Source organism: Symphalangus syndactylus, chromosome 12, assembly GCF_028878055.3.
Source record: "Symphalangus syndactylus isolate Jambi chromosome 12, NHGRI_mSymSyn1-v2.1_pri, whole genome shotgun sequence".
Taxonomy (NCBI): Eukaryota; Metazoa; Chordata; class Mammalia; order Primates; family Hylobatidae; genus Symphalangus; species Symphalangus syndactylus.
Window position 1 is genome coordinate 141,395,482 of NC_072441.2, and position 21,067 is coordinate 141,416,548.

At 49.5% G+C, this 21,067-nt stretch overlaps 1 protein-coding gene across 3 annotated transcripts; it reads left to right on the forward strand.

Annotated features, from left to right (window-relative positions):
- The first annotated feature begins 6,085 nt into the window (after positions 1–6,085).
- Positions 6,086–19,624, forward strand: TRAPPC3 (trafficking protein particle complex subunit 3). Of its 3 annotated transcripts, none has more exons than XM_055254969.2 (5): positions 6,086–6,281; positions 16,047–16,144; positions 16,396–16,495; positions 18,226–18,408; positions 18,879–19,624. In XM_055254969.2, exons 1-5 carry the CDS (start codon positions 6,240–6,242, stop codon positions 18,996–18,998), a joined length of 543 nt encoding a protein of 180 aa, XP_055110944.1. In that variant the 5' UTR covers positions 6,086–6,239; the 3' UTR covers positions 18,999–19,624. The 3 variants fall into 3 exon arrangements, with proteins under 3 accessions (XP_055110944.1, XP_055110943.1, XP_055110945.1); XM_055254968.2 differs by having other exon boundaries at positions 6,113–6,281; positions 16,360–16,495; XM_055254970.2 differs by lacking the exon at positions 6,086–6,281 and adding an exon at positions 6,302–6,543.
- The last annotated feature ends 1,443 nt before the right edge of the window (positions 19,625–21,067 follow it).

The window sequence follows — 21,067 nt, forward strand, 5'->3', positions numbered from 1 at the left end:
GCCCTGGCATCCTGGGCTTGTGTCTTCCCTGCTCCTCTGGGGGTAATTACAGCCCTGCGCAGCTGCCTTACCCAGGTCTCTAATCTGCTGGGTCCCTCCCGGCTCCAAACTGGGTGGTCCTAGCCCTGAACCTCCCCCACCCCCACCAGACGACCCCGCCAATCACCCCAGAAGGATTTTCTCCCCGTGGTCTGTCGATGAGGGGGTGGTGACCCCCTCCAGAATCCACTCCCCAAAGTAGCCCTGCTTCCCAGCCCTCCAGAGTGGACTCCCAGCCCCCTTGTTGGTGCCAGCTGAGGTGAGGGCTTCAAGCCAAGCCAGGCCCAGCCCGGGGCAGAGTGGGGAGCTTGCTGGGAAGGTGGATGGATGATGGTGCTGCTGCAGGCACTTGGGTTGGGGGGGAGGAGGAGGGGCAGCTGGGCCCTGCCCACCCTGGCCCTGCCGTTTGTCCTGACTTCTAGAAGGTCAGTTCTCTAGTTCTTCATTGTCCAGAGATTAGGCCCAGTGAGATACTGTCCCCCTTGCCCCCCTTCCCGCCAGTGCCTCCTTCCTTTAAGCAGCTCCAGAAAGCGGCCATTTGGAGGGTTAGAGTGGGAAACAAAAGGGTCAGGGGCTCAGGCAACCTGGGAGCAGCCTGTCCTGGGATGTGTGCCTACCTGGGGGCTTGGACACTCTTGGGAAGGCCTGGGAAGGGAATAGTGTCCCCTCTGGCCCAAAAACATTAGAAAAGGATGATGATAGAAGGGTGGCAACTGGAGCTGGTAACCTTGAGCTAGTGACTTAACTTTTCTAAAATCTAATTTGCTCTCCTACAAAATCAGAAAAATAATAGTGCCATGAGGTATCTTGGGGTCTTTGTAAAGATTAAATAAGGCAATGGGACTGAAGTGCTGAGCACAGAACCTGGCATCTAGGAAGTGCTCAGTAAATAAGTGTAATGGTGATGAAGGCATTGATGAGTAAAAGTGGAAGGACGAGGAGCAGATCCCCCATCTTTGTGTCAGTCATCTTATCTGCAGGGTGGGAGGACTGCGGGGATGACGGAGTTCATGACAGTCCTTTGTGAGGTCAGAGGCCTCACAGCCTGCCTCTTCCAGAGCTGGACAGGCCGGACCTGACCCAGGCAGTGACCAGACTCAGGAGAATTCAGGAACACGTATGGGGAGAGCCCCTGGGATGGTTCTTCTCCCACCTCTCACCGCTTGTCTTGAGATTACTGCAGGGATAAAGATGGATGGATGGATGGATGGATGGATGGATGGGAGTAGCGAGATACCCACATTGGCTACGGCTCAAGACTAGTGGCTGGCTGTGGTGGCTCACACTGTAACCCCAGCAATTTGGGAGGCCGAGGTGGGAGGATCGCTTGAAGTCAGGAGTTCGAGATCAGCCTGGCCAACATAGTGAAACCCTGTCTCTGCCAAAAATACAAAAGTTAGCCAGGTGTGGTGGCGGGCACCTGTAATCCCAGCTACTCCAGAGGCTGAGGCAGGAGAATTGTTTGAACCCCGGAGGCGGAGGTTGCAGTGAGCCGAGATCATGCCACTGCACTTCAGCCTGAGCAACAGAATGAGACCCTGCCACAACAAAACAAACAAACAGCCAAACAAACAAAAAGAATAGTGGAGGTGGAAATGGCAGCTAAAAATGAACAGATAGGCCAGCGACAGCCCACGTAGGAGGACTTGAATGCCAAATGGCTTGGAAACGAGCATGGGGAGCTGTTGAAGATCACGGGGTTTTTCAGTAGAGGAAGGGTGAGCAGACTGTAGAACTGGAACTCTATTGTCTTTGGGATTGACTGTGGGGAGCTCACTAAAAACAGCGCGTGGTATTAGCCTGTGTCAGGGGGTTCTCAACCAAGGGCAATTTTGCCCCCCAGGAGACATTTAGCCATGTTTAGAAACACACAGCGGTGGGGCCGGGGGGGGTCTCTAAACATGGCAGCTACTGCGTAGAAGCCAGGGATGCTGCTTACCATCGTACATTGTGTAGGACCATCCTCACAATAAGGAATTCTCAGGTGCAAAATGTCAGTAGTGCTAAGGTTGAGGAACCCTTCCCTGGCTTGAGGGTGAGGCATTCACAAGATGTTGGTGCTGGAGACCAGCAGAGCATGTGGGAGTTAGGCAGCTTAAACGACAGTTCTCCTGGCCAGACCCGAAGGTTTCCTGCACTGCTGATGAGTCCACAGGGAGTGTGGGGAGGATGGCTGAGGGGGAGCCTGGAGAGCACCCGTGTTCCGTGATTGAGGCAGTCGGTGGACAGAGGAAGTGTACTCTTCTCCATTCTCCTCCTCACCGGCCAAGATCCCTGGCAGATCCCAGGCCCCAGCAACCAAGAGGGTTAAGAGTGGGTGTCTCTCTCTGAGTTTGGGGCTAGGTAACGCTGCATGGGGCACCACAAATATTAGACATCCCAGAGAAGGAGCAAGTAGGGTACTTGCTGAAACCCTAACATAAGAGGCTGAAGTCCCAACAGCATTCCCTGCAGTCTTTGGCGAGTGACAGGGACCTCTGGACCAGGGCAGTCTCCTCAGGGCAGGAGAAGATCGTGGCCCAGGGCGGTCTCCTTCTTCTGCATGGAAACAGGCATGAGTGAGCTGTTCCTTTCACCGCAAGGCTGCGCTGGGGCTGGGGGAAGCCCACAGAATGGGGATCAGAAATATGTTCCTATCCTGGCCAGGCACAGTGGCTCACGCCTCATCTCAGCACTTTGGGAAGCCGACGCAGGCAGATCGCTTGAGCTCAGGAGTTTGAGACCAGCCTGGGCAACATGGCGAAACCCTGTCTCCACCAAAAATACAAAAAATTAGCCAGGCATGGTGGTGCGTGCCTGTAGTCTGAACTACTCAGGATGCTGAGGTGGGAAGATCACTTGAGTCCAGAAGGTCAAGGCTGCAGTGAGCCATGTTTGCGCCACTGCACTCCAGCCTGGATGACAGAGACCCTGTCTAAAAAAAGAGAGAGAAAAGATAGAAAAAAAAAAATCTTTAAAAAAAGAGTACAATAAAGAAATTTTTGGCCAGGTGGGGTGGCTCACACCTGTAATCCCAGCACTTTGGGAGGCCGAGGTGGGCAGATGACCTGAGGTCAGGAGTTCATGACCAACCTGGCCAACATGTCAAAACCCAGTCTCTACTAAAAATACAAAAACATTAGCCAGGCATGGTTGCACATGCCTGTAGTCCCAGCTACTCAGGAGGCTGAGGCAGGAGAATCACTTGAACCTGGGAGGCGGAGGTTGCAGTCAGCCAAGATCACACCACTGCACTCCAGCCTGGGCGACAGAGCAAGACTCTCTCAAAAAAAAAGGGAGAAAAAAAAAAGAAAAAGAAATATGTTTCCGTGCAGTTTCCCCTAGGGGAAGAAAGGCAAGGATATTTTCAGCCTCCTAGTTTGGTGGGGCAGGATCCAGGATGAACCTGATGGAGAGGTGAAGGAAATCACTGGGAGAATTAAGAAAGTTACAGATTTCTCAGAACTGAGGCCCTGGATGCTGCTCGCACACCCACAAAGTACTGCAGGAAGTGGGAGGGGCCTCACAGGGGGCGCAGAGGAGAGAATAGGCACCACATTCTCACTCCCACTCCAGTATCAAGGCACTGCCCCAGCCTCAAGGGACTGCAGCAACAAGGGGTCTCTAACCAGCACCGGCCTTCCTGGTGGGCCTCAGCCCCCAGGGCCCACTCCCTGGGGCTGGTGATGCCAGCTGCCCCTCCCCTTCCAGCTCCTGGGGAGGCAGGGAACTCAGATACAAGACTAAATAGGTTCAACTCTTTGGGTTCCCGGGAAAGAGTCTTTGTCTAGAGCCCCTGATAGGAACAGAAAGCTGTCCCTTGTGTTGTTTTCTAGGGAGAAGGAGAAGAGGCTGGTGAGGGGACATCTGGTGTTCCTAAATGTCCTGGCCCCTAGAAGTGGTAAGGAGGGTTGGGATTTGGGAATGATGGAAACCGTACTGAGAATCCTTGGAACAGCTGTCTAAGGAGTTTTTTGTTGTTGTTGTTTTGAGACAAGGTTTCAGTTCTGTCACCCAGGCTGGAGTGCAGTAGTGCAAACATGGCTTACTGCACCCTCCACCTCCTGGGCTCAAGCAATCTTTCCACCTTAACCTTCCTAGTAGCTGGGGGCCACAGGTGCACGCCACAATGCTCAGCTAGTTTTTTTTTTATTTTTATTTATTTTTGTTAAGAAAGTAAATAAACAAAAGAGTGGCTATTTCATAACAGAACAGCCTTTTTAAAAATTTATGGAGATGGGGGTCTCACTATGTTGCCCAGGCTGGTCTCAAACTCCTGGGCTAAAGTGTTCCTCCTGCCTTTGCCTCCCAATGTGCTGGGGTTACTGGCATGAGCCACTGTGCTCGGCCTAAGAAGCCTTTAAGAACCTATCTGAGTGAGGAGGGGATCATATAGATCAACCTGAGATGGCCCCCACGCCCACTGTTAATTCAGGACTAATGACACTGCAAGTCCCAAAGAGAAAGAGATGCCAAGAGGAGGAATCCCAGGCAGAGAGAGGCAAAGTCTCAGAGGCTGTTGGACAGGCAGGGAAAGGCTCCACCTCCAGTCTCTCTAGAACCGCCCTGCTTGACAGCAGGCAGGGTGGGGTCGGGTGGCTGGCCGTGAGTGTGACTCAGGTTTCTGTGGGCAGCCAAGGGCAGCCGGCAGGGAGGAGCCCAGACCGACAGACCGGCTGGCCAACTGCAGCTTTCACCTCAGCTGTCCTCTGTCCTGGGAATGCAGAGGGCTCTTCTCTAGCTGAGCTGGCCCTTGGGGGCTAGTTGACCCCTGCTTTCCTCCCCCAACCCCAACCAACCCTCAAGTTCCTTCCCAGAGCCCTCGGCCCTTGGCTGCCTCCCCTGTGGCATTACACAGGATGGAGAGTGAGGGGTCACTGCCTCTAGGGAGGAAACAGAATGTCTGGGGAAAAGGGTATAATAATGATTGGTCCTGCACCCTGAGGGAGGGACTGGGGGAACCCTGGGCACCAGCTTGCAGCCTGAGTGGCCCCCCAGCCCTCCCTAGCCTGGCTGGCTCATGTCTGGACAGGCTGGTTGTCATGGTGAGGGCTAGGTGCCAGAATGCAGCCGCTACAGTCAGGCTACCAGGCCTAAGTGAACGGAGAGTGCTCAGGGACCCCCCAGCCCAGCTTCCTCACAGTTGACCAGCTGAGAGACCGCTGGAGCTGAAACCGAAGAGCTGTGGTCAGGGACTCTAGACTTCCCCTTGGTGATGGGTGAGGGTTCAGCCAGCACATTCCCTTCGTGTTTCTGGTGCCTGTTTGTTGGCTTGTTTTTGAAGGGTGGCTGGGAGGGAATACACGTTTCTTTTAGGCCTTTTATGCGCCCAAGTGCTGGGCATGCGTGGGTCACCAATCTTTACAACAACTGAGAGAGATTTAGCAACTTGCCTAAAATGGCAAAGCTGGGATTAGAACTCAGAACTGACGGCCACAACAGTTAGTGATCTTTGTTTTCTGGGAACCAGGCAGTGTAGCTGTTCTAGGGGGAGGGAGGGGGAGAAAGTGACTTGAACTTTGTCTAAAAGACTGGATATTCCATCACGAGGCCACAGGTGGTAGAATGCAGGTGCTGGCATCATTTGGGGTTTGGGAACAGATGGCAGTCTGAAGAGAAAGACACTAGCGAAATGCTTGGCACATAGTAGGTCATTAAGTATTTTTCTAATGAAGAAGCCAATTCTGTGTGAGTCATTGCTAGTTTTCTGGGACATCTTGGGAGCTTCTGGAGCTGAATCGCAACAGCGGAAGACGCTAGCTCGAAAGAGGGACTTTCCAAGACCAATCCTGGCGAGAGAGGAATTTGCGGAGCATCATCTCTGAGCCGGGCGCGGGGGGAGGGGGACAAGGGGGAAGCGTGCGTATGACCCAGGATTACCGAAGGCTGCGGACGCCACCCAGCGGCCGGGATGCTGCCCAGGGCAAGCTGGGCTCTACCAGGCAGGCGCGCGCGGAGCACTCCGGGAGTTGTAGTTGACTGCGTTAAGAGGCGATGCTGCCAAAGGGGCTGTTGGGCGTTGTAGTCTGACGTTTGTTGGGCGGGAGTTGCCCACGTCGGCGGGACCACCAGTCCCGTGGTGCCCCGCGGGTGGCCGCGCAGGCGCATTGAGTCAGTGCCGGTCGGTCTTGTGGGCTGAGGGGCAGCGGCTAGGCTAGCGGTGTCTGCAGGGGTCGCCGAGTAACCCATGGCTAGGCGAGTGGGGCGGGGCGGCTGGCACCATGTCGAGGCAGGCGAACCGTGGCACCGAGAGCAAGAAAATGGTAACTTGGAGCGCGTGACCTCGGCGGGCGGGGCGAAATTGAGGCGTACAGGGAAGGGGCCCGGCGCCGAGCGCGAGGCGCGTTTGGAAAAGGGCCTTCCTGTGAGCTCTGGCAAGGGGAAACCTCTTGCTGGGTCACTCCGGGGGCGTTCCAGGCAGGTGAGGGGACCGTCGGAGAAGTTCCCCGGAGGAGACCCCTTTCCCGTGGAGACCCCGCTCCCAAGGCCTGAGTGCAGCTTTGTCCTAAGCCAACAACAACGACGGTAATAAATATCAATAACTGCCACTTATTGCTCTCTTACTGTGTGTTGGGCACCGGGCCACGCACGTTACAGCATCTCAGTTAATCTGCAGAGTAGCCCCCATCAGATGGATAACATGATTGCCGTTTTACAGCTTGGAGAGCTTACGTAATTTGCCCACGTTTACACCTGGGAAGTTAGGATTTGGACCCGTGTTTAACTCCAAAGCTGATGCTTCGGACTGTTAGGCTTTACTCTTAGGCTACAGTGTCTCGTACTGTGGCGTGGGTGTTGTGAGAGATGTTCAGATACTGGTCGTGCCAGAAAGGAACGTTTTAGTCAATGGAATAAGAGATGGGCCAGAGTAAGCAGTGAGTGGTGCCCCTCTAATGGAGTGGGTGGCTCCCTTCTTTCCCAGGGAATAGTTTGGACACCGTATGGTCCTATAAAGTTGGACTGGGGGCTGGGGCTGCAGACTTAGGTCATTTTTCTTTTTTCTTCCCTCCCTCCCCCGCGACCCCAGACGAAGTCTCGCTCTGTCACCCAGGCTGGAGTGCAGTGGCACTAACTTGGCTCACTGCAACCTCTGCCTCCCAGGTTCAAGCAGTTCTCCTGCCTCAGCCTCCCGAGTAGCTGGGATTACAGGTGCCCACCACCACGCCTGGCTAATTTTTGTATTTTTAGTAGAGATGGGGTTTCACCATGTTGGCCAGGCTGGTCTCAAACTCCTGACCTCAAGTAATCCGCCTGCCTCGGCCTCCCAAAGTGCTGGGATTACAGGCGTGAGCCACTGCACCCGGCCAATTTTTGTATTTCTAGTAGAGACAGTGTTTCACCATGTTGGCCAGCCTGGTCTCGAACTCGTGGCCTTAAGTGATCTGCCTGTTCGGGCTTCCAAAGTGCTGGGATTACAGGGGTGAGCCACTGCGCCCGGCCAAAAGACAAGAATATTTTGTTAGGAAACAATGTCAGGTAAGGGGAAACACATGGACCTTGGTTGGAATTCTGACTTACTTGATTGATCTTCAATTTCTTTATCTGTAACATGGGGATAGTAATGTCTACCTAATATTAAATGGGATGGTGTAAAATGTGAGGGGCATGGTAAATGTTTCTTTCTCCTTTTCCTGTGAGATGAGTAGAGGTCTTCCTGGTTAGTTTTTATACTTTGCTCTCATTTTATCCATTTTTTAAACCTGAAATCAATGTTGAAATCTTTAACAAAAACCTGCAGACTCTACCCCCAACCCCCAGTATTCTTCGTTTCAGTGAAGTAAGGTAATTCGGGAGGGGCAGCAGCATACTCCTGCCCTCAAGTCCCTTGGAACTCCCTTCCTTTAGATAGTCACTTAGCCCACTCGTGGCTTCATTCATAGTTACTCAAATGTCACCTCCTTTGAGAGGCCTTCCCTCCTGATTACCTGCCTAATTCTCTAACCTCTAACTCTATGCTGGTTGTTCTCATAGCACTGTCTATTTAATTTTAAATGATATGCCCAGGCTGGAGTGCAGTGGCATGATTAAGGCTCATCCAACCTGACCTCCCAAGTTCAAGCAGTCCTCCCGCCTCAGCCTCCCAAGTAGCTAGTACTATAGGTGTGCACCACCATGCCTGGCTAATTTTTTTTTTTTTTTTTTTTTTTTTGCCCAGGTTGGTCTCGAGGTCTTGAACTCCTGGGCTCAAGCAGTCCCTCCAACTCTGCCTCACAAATTACTGGGATTGCATTTGTGTTCCATTTAAGCTTTCCAAGACCTAAATTGTTTTGTTTTGTGTTTTGAGACAGAGTCTGGCTCTGTCACCTAGGCTGGAGTGCAGTGGCCCGATCTCAGCTCACTGCAGCCTCCACCTCCCAGGTTCAAAAGATTCTCCTGCCTCAGCCTCCCAAGTAGCTAGGATTACAGGCACCCACCACTACGCCCAGCTAATTTTTGTATTCCCAGGTTGGTCTCAAACTGCTGACCTCAAGTAATCTCCCCACCTTAGCCTCTCAAAGTGCTGGGATTACAGGTATGAGCCATTGCACCCAGCCTTCGCTTTTTGTTTCTTGAAGCACCAAAAGCACAGATTTATTGAAATGAAAGTACACTCCACAGAGCAGGAGCAGGCTCAAGCAAACGGCTCAAGAGCGACCTAAATTGTTAATATGCCCAAGTAACTAGATTTTAGTTTGTGCAAACGGAAACAGCCCTTTTGTCCAATAAACTTTTCCTTAGCCCCAACTATTGCAGAGTTCTGTGCTAGATGCTGTGGGAGATGCAAGGATGAAGTCCTAGTCTCTAACTTTGAGAAGCACATACTCTGTGAGGGAGACAGAAATGTATACCATATATACTGTGTATCTTCTAGCAGTGGAAAAATAAAAAGAAATGTATGCCATACAGAGGTGTAGTACCGCTTGCACTTGAGTTCTAGTTTTACCACTTACTTGCCGTGTTACCTTGGGTAAGTTTGTTCATTGTTCTAGCATCAGCTTAATCATCATTTTTTTTTTTTTTTTTTTTTTTTAATAAAGGAAGTAGGCTGGGTGCGGTGGCTCATGCCTGTAATCCCAGCACTTTGGGAGGCCAAGGCGGGCGGATCACGAGGTCAGGAGATGGAGACCAGGGTGAAACCCTGTCTCTACTAAAAATACAAAAAATTAGCCGGGCACGGTGGCGGGCGTGTGTAGTCCCAACTACTCAGGAGGCTGAGGCAGGAGAATGGCCTGAACCCGGGAGGCGGAGCTTGCAGTGAGCTGAGATTGCACCACTGCACTCTAGCCTGGGTGACACAGTGAGACTCCATCTCAAAAAAAAAAAAAAAAAAAAAAAAAAAGAGACCGAGACCATCCTGGCCAACATGGTGGATCCCCATCTCTACTAAAAATACAAAAATTAGCTGGGTGTGGTGGTGCACGCCAGCTACTCGGGAGGCTGAGGCAGGAGAATCGCTTGAACCTGGGAGGCGGAGGTTGCAGTGAGCTGAAATGGCGCCACGGCACTCCAGCCTGGCAACAGAGCAACACTTCATCTCAAAATAATAAAAAGGCCAGGTGCTGTGGCTCACGCCTGTAATCCCAGCACTTTGGGAGGCCGAGGCGGGTGGATCACAAGGTCAGGAGATCGAGACCATCCTGGCTAACACAGTGAAATCCCATCTCTACTAAAAATACAAAAAAAAAAGCCGGGCATGGTGGCGGTCGCCTGTAGTCCCAGCTACTCGGGAGGCTGAGGCAGGAGAATAGTGTGAACCCGGGAGGCAGAGCTTGCAGTGAGCCGAGATCGCGCCACTGCACTCCAGCCTGGGCGACAGTGTGAGACTCCTCTCAAAACAGAAATAAACAAATGAAGTAATAATAGTACCTGTATTATAGGGTTGTTCTGAGGATTAATTGAGAGAATGCATGTAAAGCTAGCAGTGTAACGGTGCACTCAGAACACAGTTGACACTCAGTAAGTGTCCTCTAGACGTGTTATTAGTAAAGCTAGTAACCTTCATGTGCCTGTACGGGGGTTGACTCTGGAATCCCATGGACAATGAGACCTGCCCTTCTCTTTTGTTGGCTTACTGTGACCCAACCCAGTGTCTATTCCCCTGAGCTCAGGTGAGCTATTACTTAAGTAGTAGCACTTAGAGTCTCCATGACAGAAGGCTGGAGGGTAAGAAAGTTGGCTGGATTTAGTCTTGCTATTCATCCTCCTCCAGCTGCTAGAGGGGATTCACACTGGATTACCTGTTTTGACAAAAATAGTATGAGTTTTGGAGCATTGGCTCTAAAGATCAGCCTCCTGGCCGGGCGCGGCGGCTCACACCTGTAATCCCAGCACTTTGGGAGTTGGAGGCAGGCGGATCACGAGGTCAGGAGATCGAGACCATCCTGGCTAACACAGTGAAACCCCGTCTCTACTAAAAAAAAAAATACAAAAAATTAGCCAGGTGTGGTGGCGGTCGCCTATAGTCCCAGCTACTCGGGAGGCTGAGGCAGGAGAATGGCATGAACCTGGGAGGCAGAGCTTGCAGTGAGCCAAGATTGCGCTACAGCACTCCATCCTGGGCAACAGAGCGAGACTCCGTCTCAAAAAAAAAAAAAAGACCAGCCTCCTTAAGGAGATTTGACATTTTGTTTGGGGCACTAACTGGAAGAAAGTCCTCCTGAAAACTGTCAAGTGGTGTCTCACCTGAGTGTAGAGCTGGTTTCCTTTACTTTGTTCAGGTTGTGCCTGAAGTACTTGGAGATCATGTTAGCATAGCTGCTATAAATCCTGTGGTTTCTTGTCTGCCAAGCACATTCAAGTCCATTATCTTACTAGATCCTACCAACAACCCTGTGAATGGCATGACAGATTTTACTGTTTTTTTTTTTTTTTTTTTTTTGAGACAGAGTCTCGCCCTGTCGCCCGGGCTGGAGTGCAGTGGCGCAATCTCGGCTCACTGCAAGCTCTGCCTCCCGGGTTCACGCCATTCTCCTGCCTCAGCCTCTCTGAGTAGCTGGGACTACAGGCGCCCGCCACCGCGCCCGGCTAATTTTTTGTATTTTTTAGTAGAGACGGGGTTTCACCGTGGTCTCGATCTCCTGACCTCGTGATCCGCCCGCCTCGGCCTCCCAAAGTGCTGGGATTACAAGCGTGAGCCACCGCACCCGGCCAGATTTTACTGTTTTACTGTTACTTTTTTTGAGTTAGAAGATTGAGGCTTAGCCCAGTGAGTTGATTTACCCAAGTACTCATAGCTGTTAAGCAGCAAGTCCAGACTCAGAATCAGGCTTTCAGGATCTTGCTGTGTCATCCAGGCTGGAATGCAGTGGTGTAATCACAATTCACTGCAGCCTTGACTTCTCAGGCTCGAGCCATCCTCTCACCTCAGCCTCCTGAGTAGCTGGGACTACAGGCATGCACCACCATGCCCAGCTAATTTGTTCTATTTTTTTTATAAAGATGGGGTCTCACTGTGTTTCCTAAGCTAGTCTCAAACTCCTGGGCTCAGGTGACCACTTCTGATCCCTGCCTCGGCCTCCCGAAGTGCTGGGATTATAGGCATGAGCCACCATGCCTGGCCAGAAAGTTGTCTATATTGATTCAAAATCTCCTTCTTTCTTTATTACTTGCCCCCCCCCCTTTTTTTTTTTTTTTTTTTGAGACAGGGTTTTGCTCTTATCTCCCAGGCTGGAGTGCAGTGGCATGATCTTGGCTCACTGCAATGTCTGCCTCCTGGGTTCAAGCAATTCTCCTGCCACAGCCTCCCAAGTAGCTGGGATTACAGGCGCCTACCACCATGCCCGGCTAATTTTTGTATTTTTAGTGGAGACGGGGTTTCACCATGTTGGCCAGGCTGGTCTCAAACTCCTGACCTCAGGTGATCCGCCCGCCTCGGCCTCCCAAAGTGCTGTACTTGCCCTCCTTGAACCTAGTTCAGGGTGCACTCTAGCACCACACCACATGGAACCAGTTTAAGAATAAAAGTAAGTATGTATTTCTTGAGTACCTGCTGTGCAGCAGCTGCTCCACAAACATTATCTGATTGGAATTTCACTGGAATTGCACAGTAACTCTGAAGGGCAGGTAACATTGTTACCATTTTACAGATGGGAAAAACTAATGTTTAGGAAGATTAAGCAGCAGCTTAGGATAACAAAGCTTTTTACAGGATAATGCTCAACTATAAGAAGGCCGTTGAGTCTCAGTTACTTAACCTGTCATCTGTAAAATGGGGATGAATAATATTTGTTCTGCTCACCTCTCATGGTTGTTATGAGAAACTGTTACAAAAATAGATGTGTTGGCCGGGCGCGGTGGCTCAAGCCTGTAATCCCAGCACTTTGGGAGGCCGAGGCGGGCGGATCACGAGGTCAGGAGATTGAGACCATCCTGGCTAACACGGTGAAACCCCGTCTCTACTAAAAATACAAAAAATTAGCCGGGTGTGTTGGCGGGCGCCTGTAGTCCCAGCTACTCGGGAGGCTGAGGCAGGAGAATGGCGTGAACCTGGGAGCCGGAGCTTGCAGTGAGCCGAGATCGCGCCACTGCACTCCAGCCTGGGCAACAGAGCGAGACTCCGTCTCAAAAAAAAAAAAAAAAAACAATAGATGTGTTGCAGAAGCGATTCATGTTTCTGGTGGTAGCGGAGATGCGGTGCTTATGTTCAGTGAAGAGACTGGGCTGGTTGACCTTTATGACCTTTATGATCCCATGAGAACTTTTGTTTTAAAGGTCACAAGGGCTGAAAACCCAGGTCTTCAGACTCTGCAACCTCCTGTCACTTATCTGATTTCCTCTTCTGTTCTCTCTTGCTTACTCCCCTCTAAGGCCAAGAGTCTCCGGCTGTTTCTCAAACACACCAGGCATGCTTGTACCTCAGGATCTTTAGAATTAGTGCCTAGAATGTTTTCTAGACCAGCCATCTATCCAGATATCTTCATGGCTTACCAAGTGTCACCTTAGTAAGGCCTTCCCTGATTATTCGATTAAAGTTAACCACCCCCCAACACACACACACACGTAAATACCCCCAATCTGGTTTTGTGCTTTATTTTTCTCCATAGCACTTACCACCGTCTGGCAAATCATGTATTTTATTTGGTTGTATTGTCTCTCTCCCTCTTGTTAGATACCCTGGTACACAGTAAATGTTGAATCAGTGATTTGTTTTCATTATACCATAGCCCACTCCTATTTTGTTTATATTTATATTTATTTTTATTTTGTGAGACAAGGTCTTACTCTTTCACCTAGGCGGGAGTACAGTGGTACAATTACAGTTCACTGCAGGCTTGACGTCCCAGGCTCAAGCCATCCTCTCGCCTCAGCCTCCCGAGTAGCTTGGACTATAGGCATCCACCACCATGCCTGGCTAATTTTTAAAATTTTTTGTAAAGTTGGGGGTCTCACTATTTGCCCAGGCTGGTCTCAAATTCCTGGGCTCAAGTGATCCTCCCGCCTCAGCCTCCCAAAGTGCCGGGATTACCAGCATGAGCCACTGCACCTGGCCCTCCCTTCTATTTTTAAAGCATAAAGTCCTTTAAGTTATACATTTATGTCACTCACAGTTCCACAGAGGCTTGGTTCATAATTGAAGATGAAGATAGACTTGCAAATCAAGAGAGGGTATGGAGAGCCTAACCCAGGGACCCCATTCCGAGATCCCAGGTATATGGATTCCACGGCCACCAACAGATCCGTCCAGGACCTTGATTGTTTTTAAGTGGTAAATAAGAGGTAGCTGCATGTATAAGGTGCTTGATAACATCATGATTTGCTTGTTACTTGGCATCATGGTGGCCTGAGGCACTTGGAGTCTCCATCCAAGGGCTCATTAATAATGGAATGAAAGCTCTCCTGATTTAATGCAGTGGTGCCAATTCGCTGGACTGGTAACTGCTGGATTGTTTCCATCCATTCATGCTCAAACCATTCTAGTGCCAAGCCCTTGACTTTACTAAAAAAAATCCTTCCCCTCCTTAACAGCTTCCCCTTAATTGCCATATTTGGTAAATAGTCTCCTGGAGACACTGATCTGACTGTTTATTTGAGTTCAAAGGGCCTCCTGATCCTGAAACTGATTTTCTTTGACTCTAGTGCAGCTAAGTTTTTTGGGTATTTTTTTCTTCTGTTTTTGTTTTTATTGAGGAGGGTTTATTAATATTGCAGTTGTGGGGAAAAGTGGATAGGTTGACCATTGGCTTGGAAAGCTATGATTTTTTTTCTCCCCAAATTACTTTTTTCAATAATTAGCTGTTTGTCCTTGGGCACATTCTTTTTTTTTGGAGACGGAGTCTTGCCCTGTTGCCCAGGCTGGAGTGCAGTAGCGCGATCTCGGCTCACTGCAACCTCCTCCTCCCAGGTTCTAGTGATTCTCCTGCCTCAGCCTCCTGAGTAGCTGGGATTACAGGCACGTGCCACCACACCCAGCTAATTTTTGTATTTTTAGTAGAGACGGGGTTTCACTGTGTTAGCCAGGATGGTCTCAATCTCTTGACCTTGTGATCCACCCGCTTCAGACTCCCAAAGTGCTGGGATTACAGGGGTGAGCCACCACGCCCAGCCTCCTTGAGCACATTCTTTAACCATTCTAGGTCTCAGTTTCCTCATCTCTAAAGTGGGATTAATTCCTGCCTTTCCTGGATTACTGTGTTATCATGGGATAGATAATGAGATACAAGTAGAACGCAGTATTTAAGCAAAGGCATTCAAATTATTATTGTAGTGCCCCCATCATCAGGCCATGGGGATGGCGTGAGGAGCATTGGGTTCTCAGAGCCTGGGCTTTTACATTTCTTAGACTTTCTTCCCCAGAAAACTTGAAGAGAGGAAGGTTCTTTGCTTCAAATCTGACAAGCCTCCATTCAGAAGGAAGAGTGTGGGTGGTTATCCTGATTTTTCAGCCTTATTTCTGAGTTAATTCATTGGTCCAGATGTGCTGTTAATATGTTTCTCACTTTAACCCTGATAATGCCTTTCTCCCTGCCTGCTGCTTTCATTCTGTAGTCTTGGTATTTGTCACTCATTTCACCTTCTACATCAATTTCTTGGTAGATAAGTGACAGAATTCTTTTTTTTTTTTTTTTTTGATGGAGTCTCGCTCTGTCGCCCAGGCTGGAGTGCAGTGGCGCATTCTCGGCTCACTGCAAGCTCCACTTCCCGGGTTCACGCCATTCTGCTGCCTCAGCCTCCCGAGTAGCTGGGACTACAGGCACCCGCCACCACGCCCGGCTAATTTTTTGTATTTTTAGTAGAGACAGCGTTTCACCGTGTTAGCCAGGATGGTCTCAATCTCCTGACCTCGTGATCCACCCGCCTTGGCCTCTCAAAGTGTTGGGATTACAGGCATGAGCCACTGCTCCCGGCCCCAGAATTCTTTATGTGAGAAAGGATTTCTGTGATTTTAACTGCTATGGTAATAGAAACCAGTTGATTCTGAAGAGTCACCTCTTTTCCTGGAAATATTTTGGCTGTGCGTTAAGAGGAACATTATTTTCTCCCATGCTGGTGACTTTGGAAAGGGGTTGTCATCAGTGCAATGAACTTGGTCTGGAACTTCCTTCCTTCCCCGTGGACTGGGCCCCTGGGTCCTCTGTTGCTCCTGGGAGGGGCCTTGGGAGTGCAGTTTACTCTAGGCCAGGACATTCTAAGACATGCAGAAGCCATTGGTCACACCTGCCAGCAACAGCGATTAGTTTGTAAATGTCTGTTTCAGGTGTTTCACAGCATCTAGTGAATGACTGTTGCTCCCATACCAGATTCTGGTGACCTGATCTGAGGCTTGACAGCTGTGGTGGAGACTTGGGTTGGCAGAAGCCTACCTTGGCGTGTTGGAAGAGTGATTGCTTAGTGCATGAGGTGCCTTTTACAGCCCATTTTGCAGTAGTTCTGGCTGCAGCCCTGCCACTTTGACCTGGTGGGCCAAATTTCCTGGCTCCTCCAAAGGGGATGATGTTCTTTCCACCAGACACAGAGGGAATCCTGACAGTTGCATCAAGGCTGATCCAGACTCTCACCACACTTTCTCTTTTGTGCTGCTTGGTCCTGACTGCCTTTTGAATCTCTTTTAGAGCTCTGAGCTCTTCACCCTGACCTATGGTGCTCTGGTCACCCAGCTATGCAAGGACTATGAAAATGATGAAGATGTGAATAAACAGCTGGACAAAATGTGAGTGAGCTCCTTTATAGGAGAGACAGAAATGGGGCCTCCCAGTACACTGAGTCTACATTGTCCTTTAGAGCTTAAAACACGGTTCTCTCTCTTTCTCAGCCAACATTTTGGGTCCATTTCTCACTAAACTCATTTACTGAGATGTTCTTGAGATTATCTCCATTTTCCCTTTACCACTAACAACCTTATGTTCAAACATAAGAGACATTTAGACTCCATCATGGTCTCTTCTCTAACTTCCTTCCCAGGGGCTTTAACATTGGAGTCCGGCTGATCGAAGATTTCTTGGCTCGGTCAAATGTCGGGAGGTGCCATGACTTTCGGGAAACTGCAGATGTCATTGCCAAGGTCATTATTCTGGGCCACCTGTCCATGCTGGAGAATTGCTGCTGGGAGGCACTGCTTACCACTCTTTCTATCTCCCTTAGAGAGGCCTTTAATCTCCCAAAAGACTGGCTAGGCAGCTCTTTGGGTCAAAAAAGCATTCCAGGTCGTTAGGGAATAACATAGATTATTTAATCCCTGTGGATTAAAGCCCCACTGAAATCAGAGCCTGAGCTTTTCCACTGTGAAGGCGTAGCACAGTAGCATGGAGGTAAAGAATACAAGACTCGGTCGGGCGCAGTGGTTCACGTCTGTAATCCTAGCACTTTGGGAGGCCAAGGTGGGTGGATCACAAGATCAGGAGTTCAAGACCAGCCTGGCCAAAATGGTGAAACCCCATCTCTACTAAAAATACAAAAGTTTGCTGGGCGTGGTGGCGGGCACCTGTAATCCCAGCTACTCAGGAGGCTGAGGCAGAGAATTCCTTGAACCCAGGAGGCGGAGGTTGCAGTGAGCCAAGATCACATCACTGCATTCCATCCTGGGTAACAGAGCAAGACTCCATCTCAAAAAAAAAAAGGAATAGACTCACAAACCTGGCTCCGGTACTTACTAGTTCTGTGTTTTTAGATAAGTTACTTTAAATTTCTTTAATTACCAGTGACCTCATCTTATTTTTTTTCTTTTCTTTTTTTTTTTTTTTTTTTTTGAGATGGAGTCTCGCTCTTGTTGCCCAGGCTAGAGTGCAATGGCGCGATCTCGGCTCACCACAACCTCCGCCCCCTGGGTTCAAACGATTCTCCTGCCTCAGCCTCCCGAGTAGCTGCGATTACAGGCATGCACCACCACGCCCGGCTAATTTTAATTTTGTATTTTTAGTAGAGATGGGGTTTCTCGATGTTGGTCAGGCTGGTCTCGAACTCCCGACCACAGGTAATCTGCCCACCTCGGCCTCCCAAAGTTCTGGGATTACAAGCATGAGCCACTGTGCCCGGCACCAGTTACCTCATCTTTAACATGAAGAAAATAAGAGCTACCCCCAGGGCTGTTTTAAGGAGTAAATGAATAATGGACATGAACATTTAGGTAAAACACTAGTGTTTAGCATAGTGTTGTGCATATAGTAAATGTTTACTATTACTAGTATTAGTGCTATTATAGTATTAATAAATGACATAGCACCTATAACTGTGGTGTCAGTTACTTAAAAGTTGGTCTTTCTGTTGTAAGCTTGCTGGTCATACCTAAATCCTAAAGAGGATTGACAGTGGAGAGAGCTTTGTGAGAGTTTGGAATTAGGAGGGTGGATAGGGTAGGACTTTTTCTCCGCCCCATAATGTGTATTCACTTTGAAGAAGGTGCATTCAGGTAGCACAGACAGAGGACAGGGAAGTGGGTTAGGGCCTCTGCACTCAGGCAGCCACCGTGTTGAAAGACTAGTGCTCCCACTGAGAAGTACAGGCAGACAGTGAGTGAGTTGTTGCTTACTTGTATGATGCCTAGGAAAGAAAAATGTTTCTGGGAAAACAAAACAAACAAAGCGACAGCCAAAATTGTATGATGCCGTGAAAGAGAGGTGCAGCATCATGTACAGATGCTTCTCCTTTGTTGCCCTGAGTATCTAAAGTGTCATCTTGTGGAGGCCACAGGTTTATTCCTGAGCCACTTAATTCCCCTTTGCCAGTTCTGTCACCTTTCCTGTGGTACAGTTCCTGCTGCTCTTCCCCAAAGTGCTGTTGTGTGTCCCCTGACAGGTGGCGTTCAAGATGTACTTGGGCATCACTCCAAGCATTACTAATTGGAGCCCAGCTGGTGATGAATTCTCCCTCATTTTGGAAAATAACCCCTTGGTGGACTTTGTGGAACTTCCTGATAACCACTCATCCCTTATTTATTCCAATCTCTTGTGTGGGGTGTTGCGGGGCGCTTTGGAGATGGTGAGTGCAACTCTTTATCTTCTGGGACACCTGAAATGCAATAGGGACTTGATAAGTGTTTAAATGAATGAAAGAGAGAAAAGAAAGGGCTTTGGCTCACCCCAGCGTTTTACTGCCTGAGATGGTGATGCTGCTGAGGTAGGATCCAAGTCGGACATCTTTACATGGTGATACTCCTCCATACCAGGCTGGAAGGTGGTGCTGTCAGTCCCCAAAGCCCAGGAACATCCATTCTCAGATAGGCTTATTTGGTGACAGTCTCATTCTTGGGTATTCTTTGCTAAGTTTCTCCTTAAGGGTTGGAGCCATTGTCTTAGGCAACGGAACGTTGGCGCCGTCAATCCTGTCCTTGTGGGAAACCAGCCCCCCTTTTTTGGCTGCTGTGGATGAGTCAGTTATGCCCCATCCCCACTGGTTCCCTAGAGGCTGTGGCCAGGCAGCTACCCCTTCATTTTCTCACTGTCTCCCAGGTCCAGATGGCTGTGGAGGCCAAGTTTGTCCAGGACACCCTGAAAGGAGACAGTGTGACAGAAATCCGGATGAGATTCATCAGGCGGATTGAGGACAATCTTCCAGCTGGAGAGGAATAACCATCCCTAGGACTCGAGGATAGCCAGCAGGAGCACTTTTGGAATCAGCAGGCCTCTGTGCTCCCTCTGCCCTCCAGAACTCAGTGACTCTTGAACATGGATGTTATATATTCTTATAACCTGTTTCCATTCTCCATTCAAATAAAGAGCAGACTGCGATATAGTCCATTTACCCCATGTGTGCACATTCAGGAGCGACAGTCTCTGCCCCCATTCCCTTGAGAGGGGCTGGATGTAATCACCCTTGGTTGGACTAGAAAGAGCTCAAACCATTTTACATTCCTGTTTGAATTTTTCCAAAGCAAAACTCACTTTGACCCCATTAAGAGGCAAGCCTGGCACATCTATCCCTGGGCCTTTAGAAAGCCATTTGCCTCAAATGGCTATAGGGTTGTGGGGTGGAGGGAGGAAGGGCTGGGAGGGAGTGGGGAGGAATTGCTAGCTGTAGTGTGACACATTGTAGTGTTTGCCAGGAAAGGAGCCAGTCATGCCGGAAACACTGACTTCTGGGAAGCCACCCAGGTCTCATTCCTCCCTGCTGTTTGGAGGCAACATCTCCTCTTTTTACAGAGGGTACATCCTTTTTTCTTACAAATTCTTCAATAAAGACACATTCTTGAGTGAAATCCCAATCGTGTCCTGTTTTCTTTCTGCTTATCATCCCCAGGTGTTTTGTTACAATGGTGTGAGGAGACCAGGTGGGTTCATGGGCCCTGTCTTTCTTTGACTTGGTTTAGCAGTGGCTTCTCTCCACAGACGAGAGAGTCTGGGAAACCTGGGAGCCAGTATAAGCAACTGAAGCCCCTTCAGAGTCACTTTTGGCTCTAGTATGTGCAGCAAAATCTAGAAGCAGACCATTATTCCAGACATACCTAAAATGAACTATCCTGGGCACTTGGCCACCAAGTTGGAAGGTTTGGCTAGAAAGGCCATATAAACCCTATGGTCGTGGTGCTATTTATTGAGTGCTTACCACTTGAAAGACACTACTGAACACTTTGCATGCATTAGCCAGCTCACAAGAATTCCATTTTTAGAGTGGAGGCCACAAGTTGCCCAGGTCATATGGTGAGTAAGTGGAAAAGCTAGGGTTCAAAGCTGGGCCAAAGGGCAAAACCCATGCTCTTAATGAAGATTCTCTTTTACTGCCTGGCTAACACTGTGGGGCAAAAACGGAACAGGCCCACAGCTCCCTCTCCCAGGCTTAGAGAGCTTGGGATAGCTCTTTAAAAGGAGGAAGCAGAGATTGTGTCAGGCTGTATTTGGTAGCACTGCTTGGGGATAGCCTAAGGCCCCAAGGTCTAGACACTCAGGTTGTTGGAGGGAAATGGGGTCCCAGGCCTTCCCTAAAGTTTATGTGCAGGCCTGAGATGGGGGGAGCCAGTTTTAGATGCATTGTGCTTGAGATGTGTTTTGGTTGTGCAAGGGTAGGACCAGGGTTTTGAGACACCACTGAGAAGGGCAGTTTGCAAGGACCTACCTGCTGTAGCTGGATTAGGTCACCAAGGAGGGATGGTCAACTTTGTGTCCCCAAATGTAGGAACATCCTCTGAGCCTCTTTATGTCCCCCTCCATATTATAATTTGGGGTCCCAGGGCAGCAACTCAATTTTGGTCAACTGTGTCCTTAGCACTCAGTGTGGGTCTCAGTGCAGTCACAGCAGAGTCTGAATGAATGAAAGAGATTAAGGGAATGAATGTTGGGGCCCACATGTGGAAAGCTTTATGTAGTGTCTGAACTCTGCCAAAAAAAAAGTCAGCTACACCGCCCTTTCCCTTCTCCAGGGGGACCCTTGCCCTTCCTCTCCTCCGGGTACCACAGCCTACTTTTGAGCAGTGGTTTGTATGCCGTGAGGTTTTGGATATTTCCTTTCCCAATGTTAAACTTGGGCAACATTACAGGATTAGGGAGCTGTGGAAACAAAACTCCCTTAGTGACTTTTCCCAGTTACAGCCCCACAATTGGGGCTGAGGGAAGGAAAGAGCTGGGGACTGCAGAAATATTTGGAACATGCAATCCCGAGCGAACTAACTTCCTGGTCCCTACCCATGTCGTTGATTGGTTGTAGA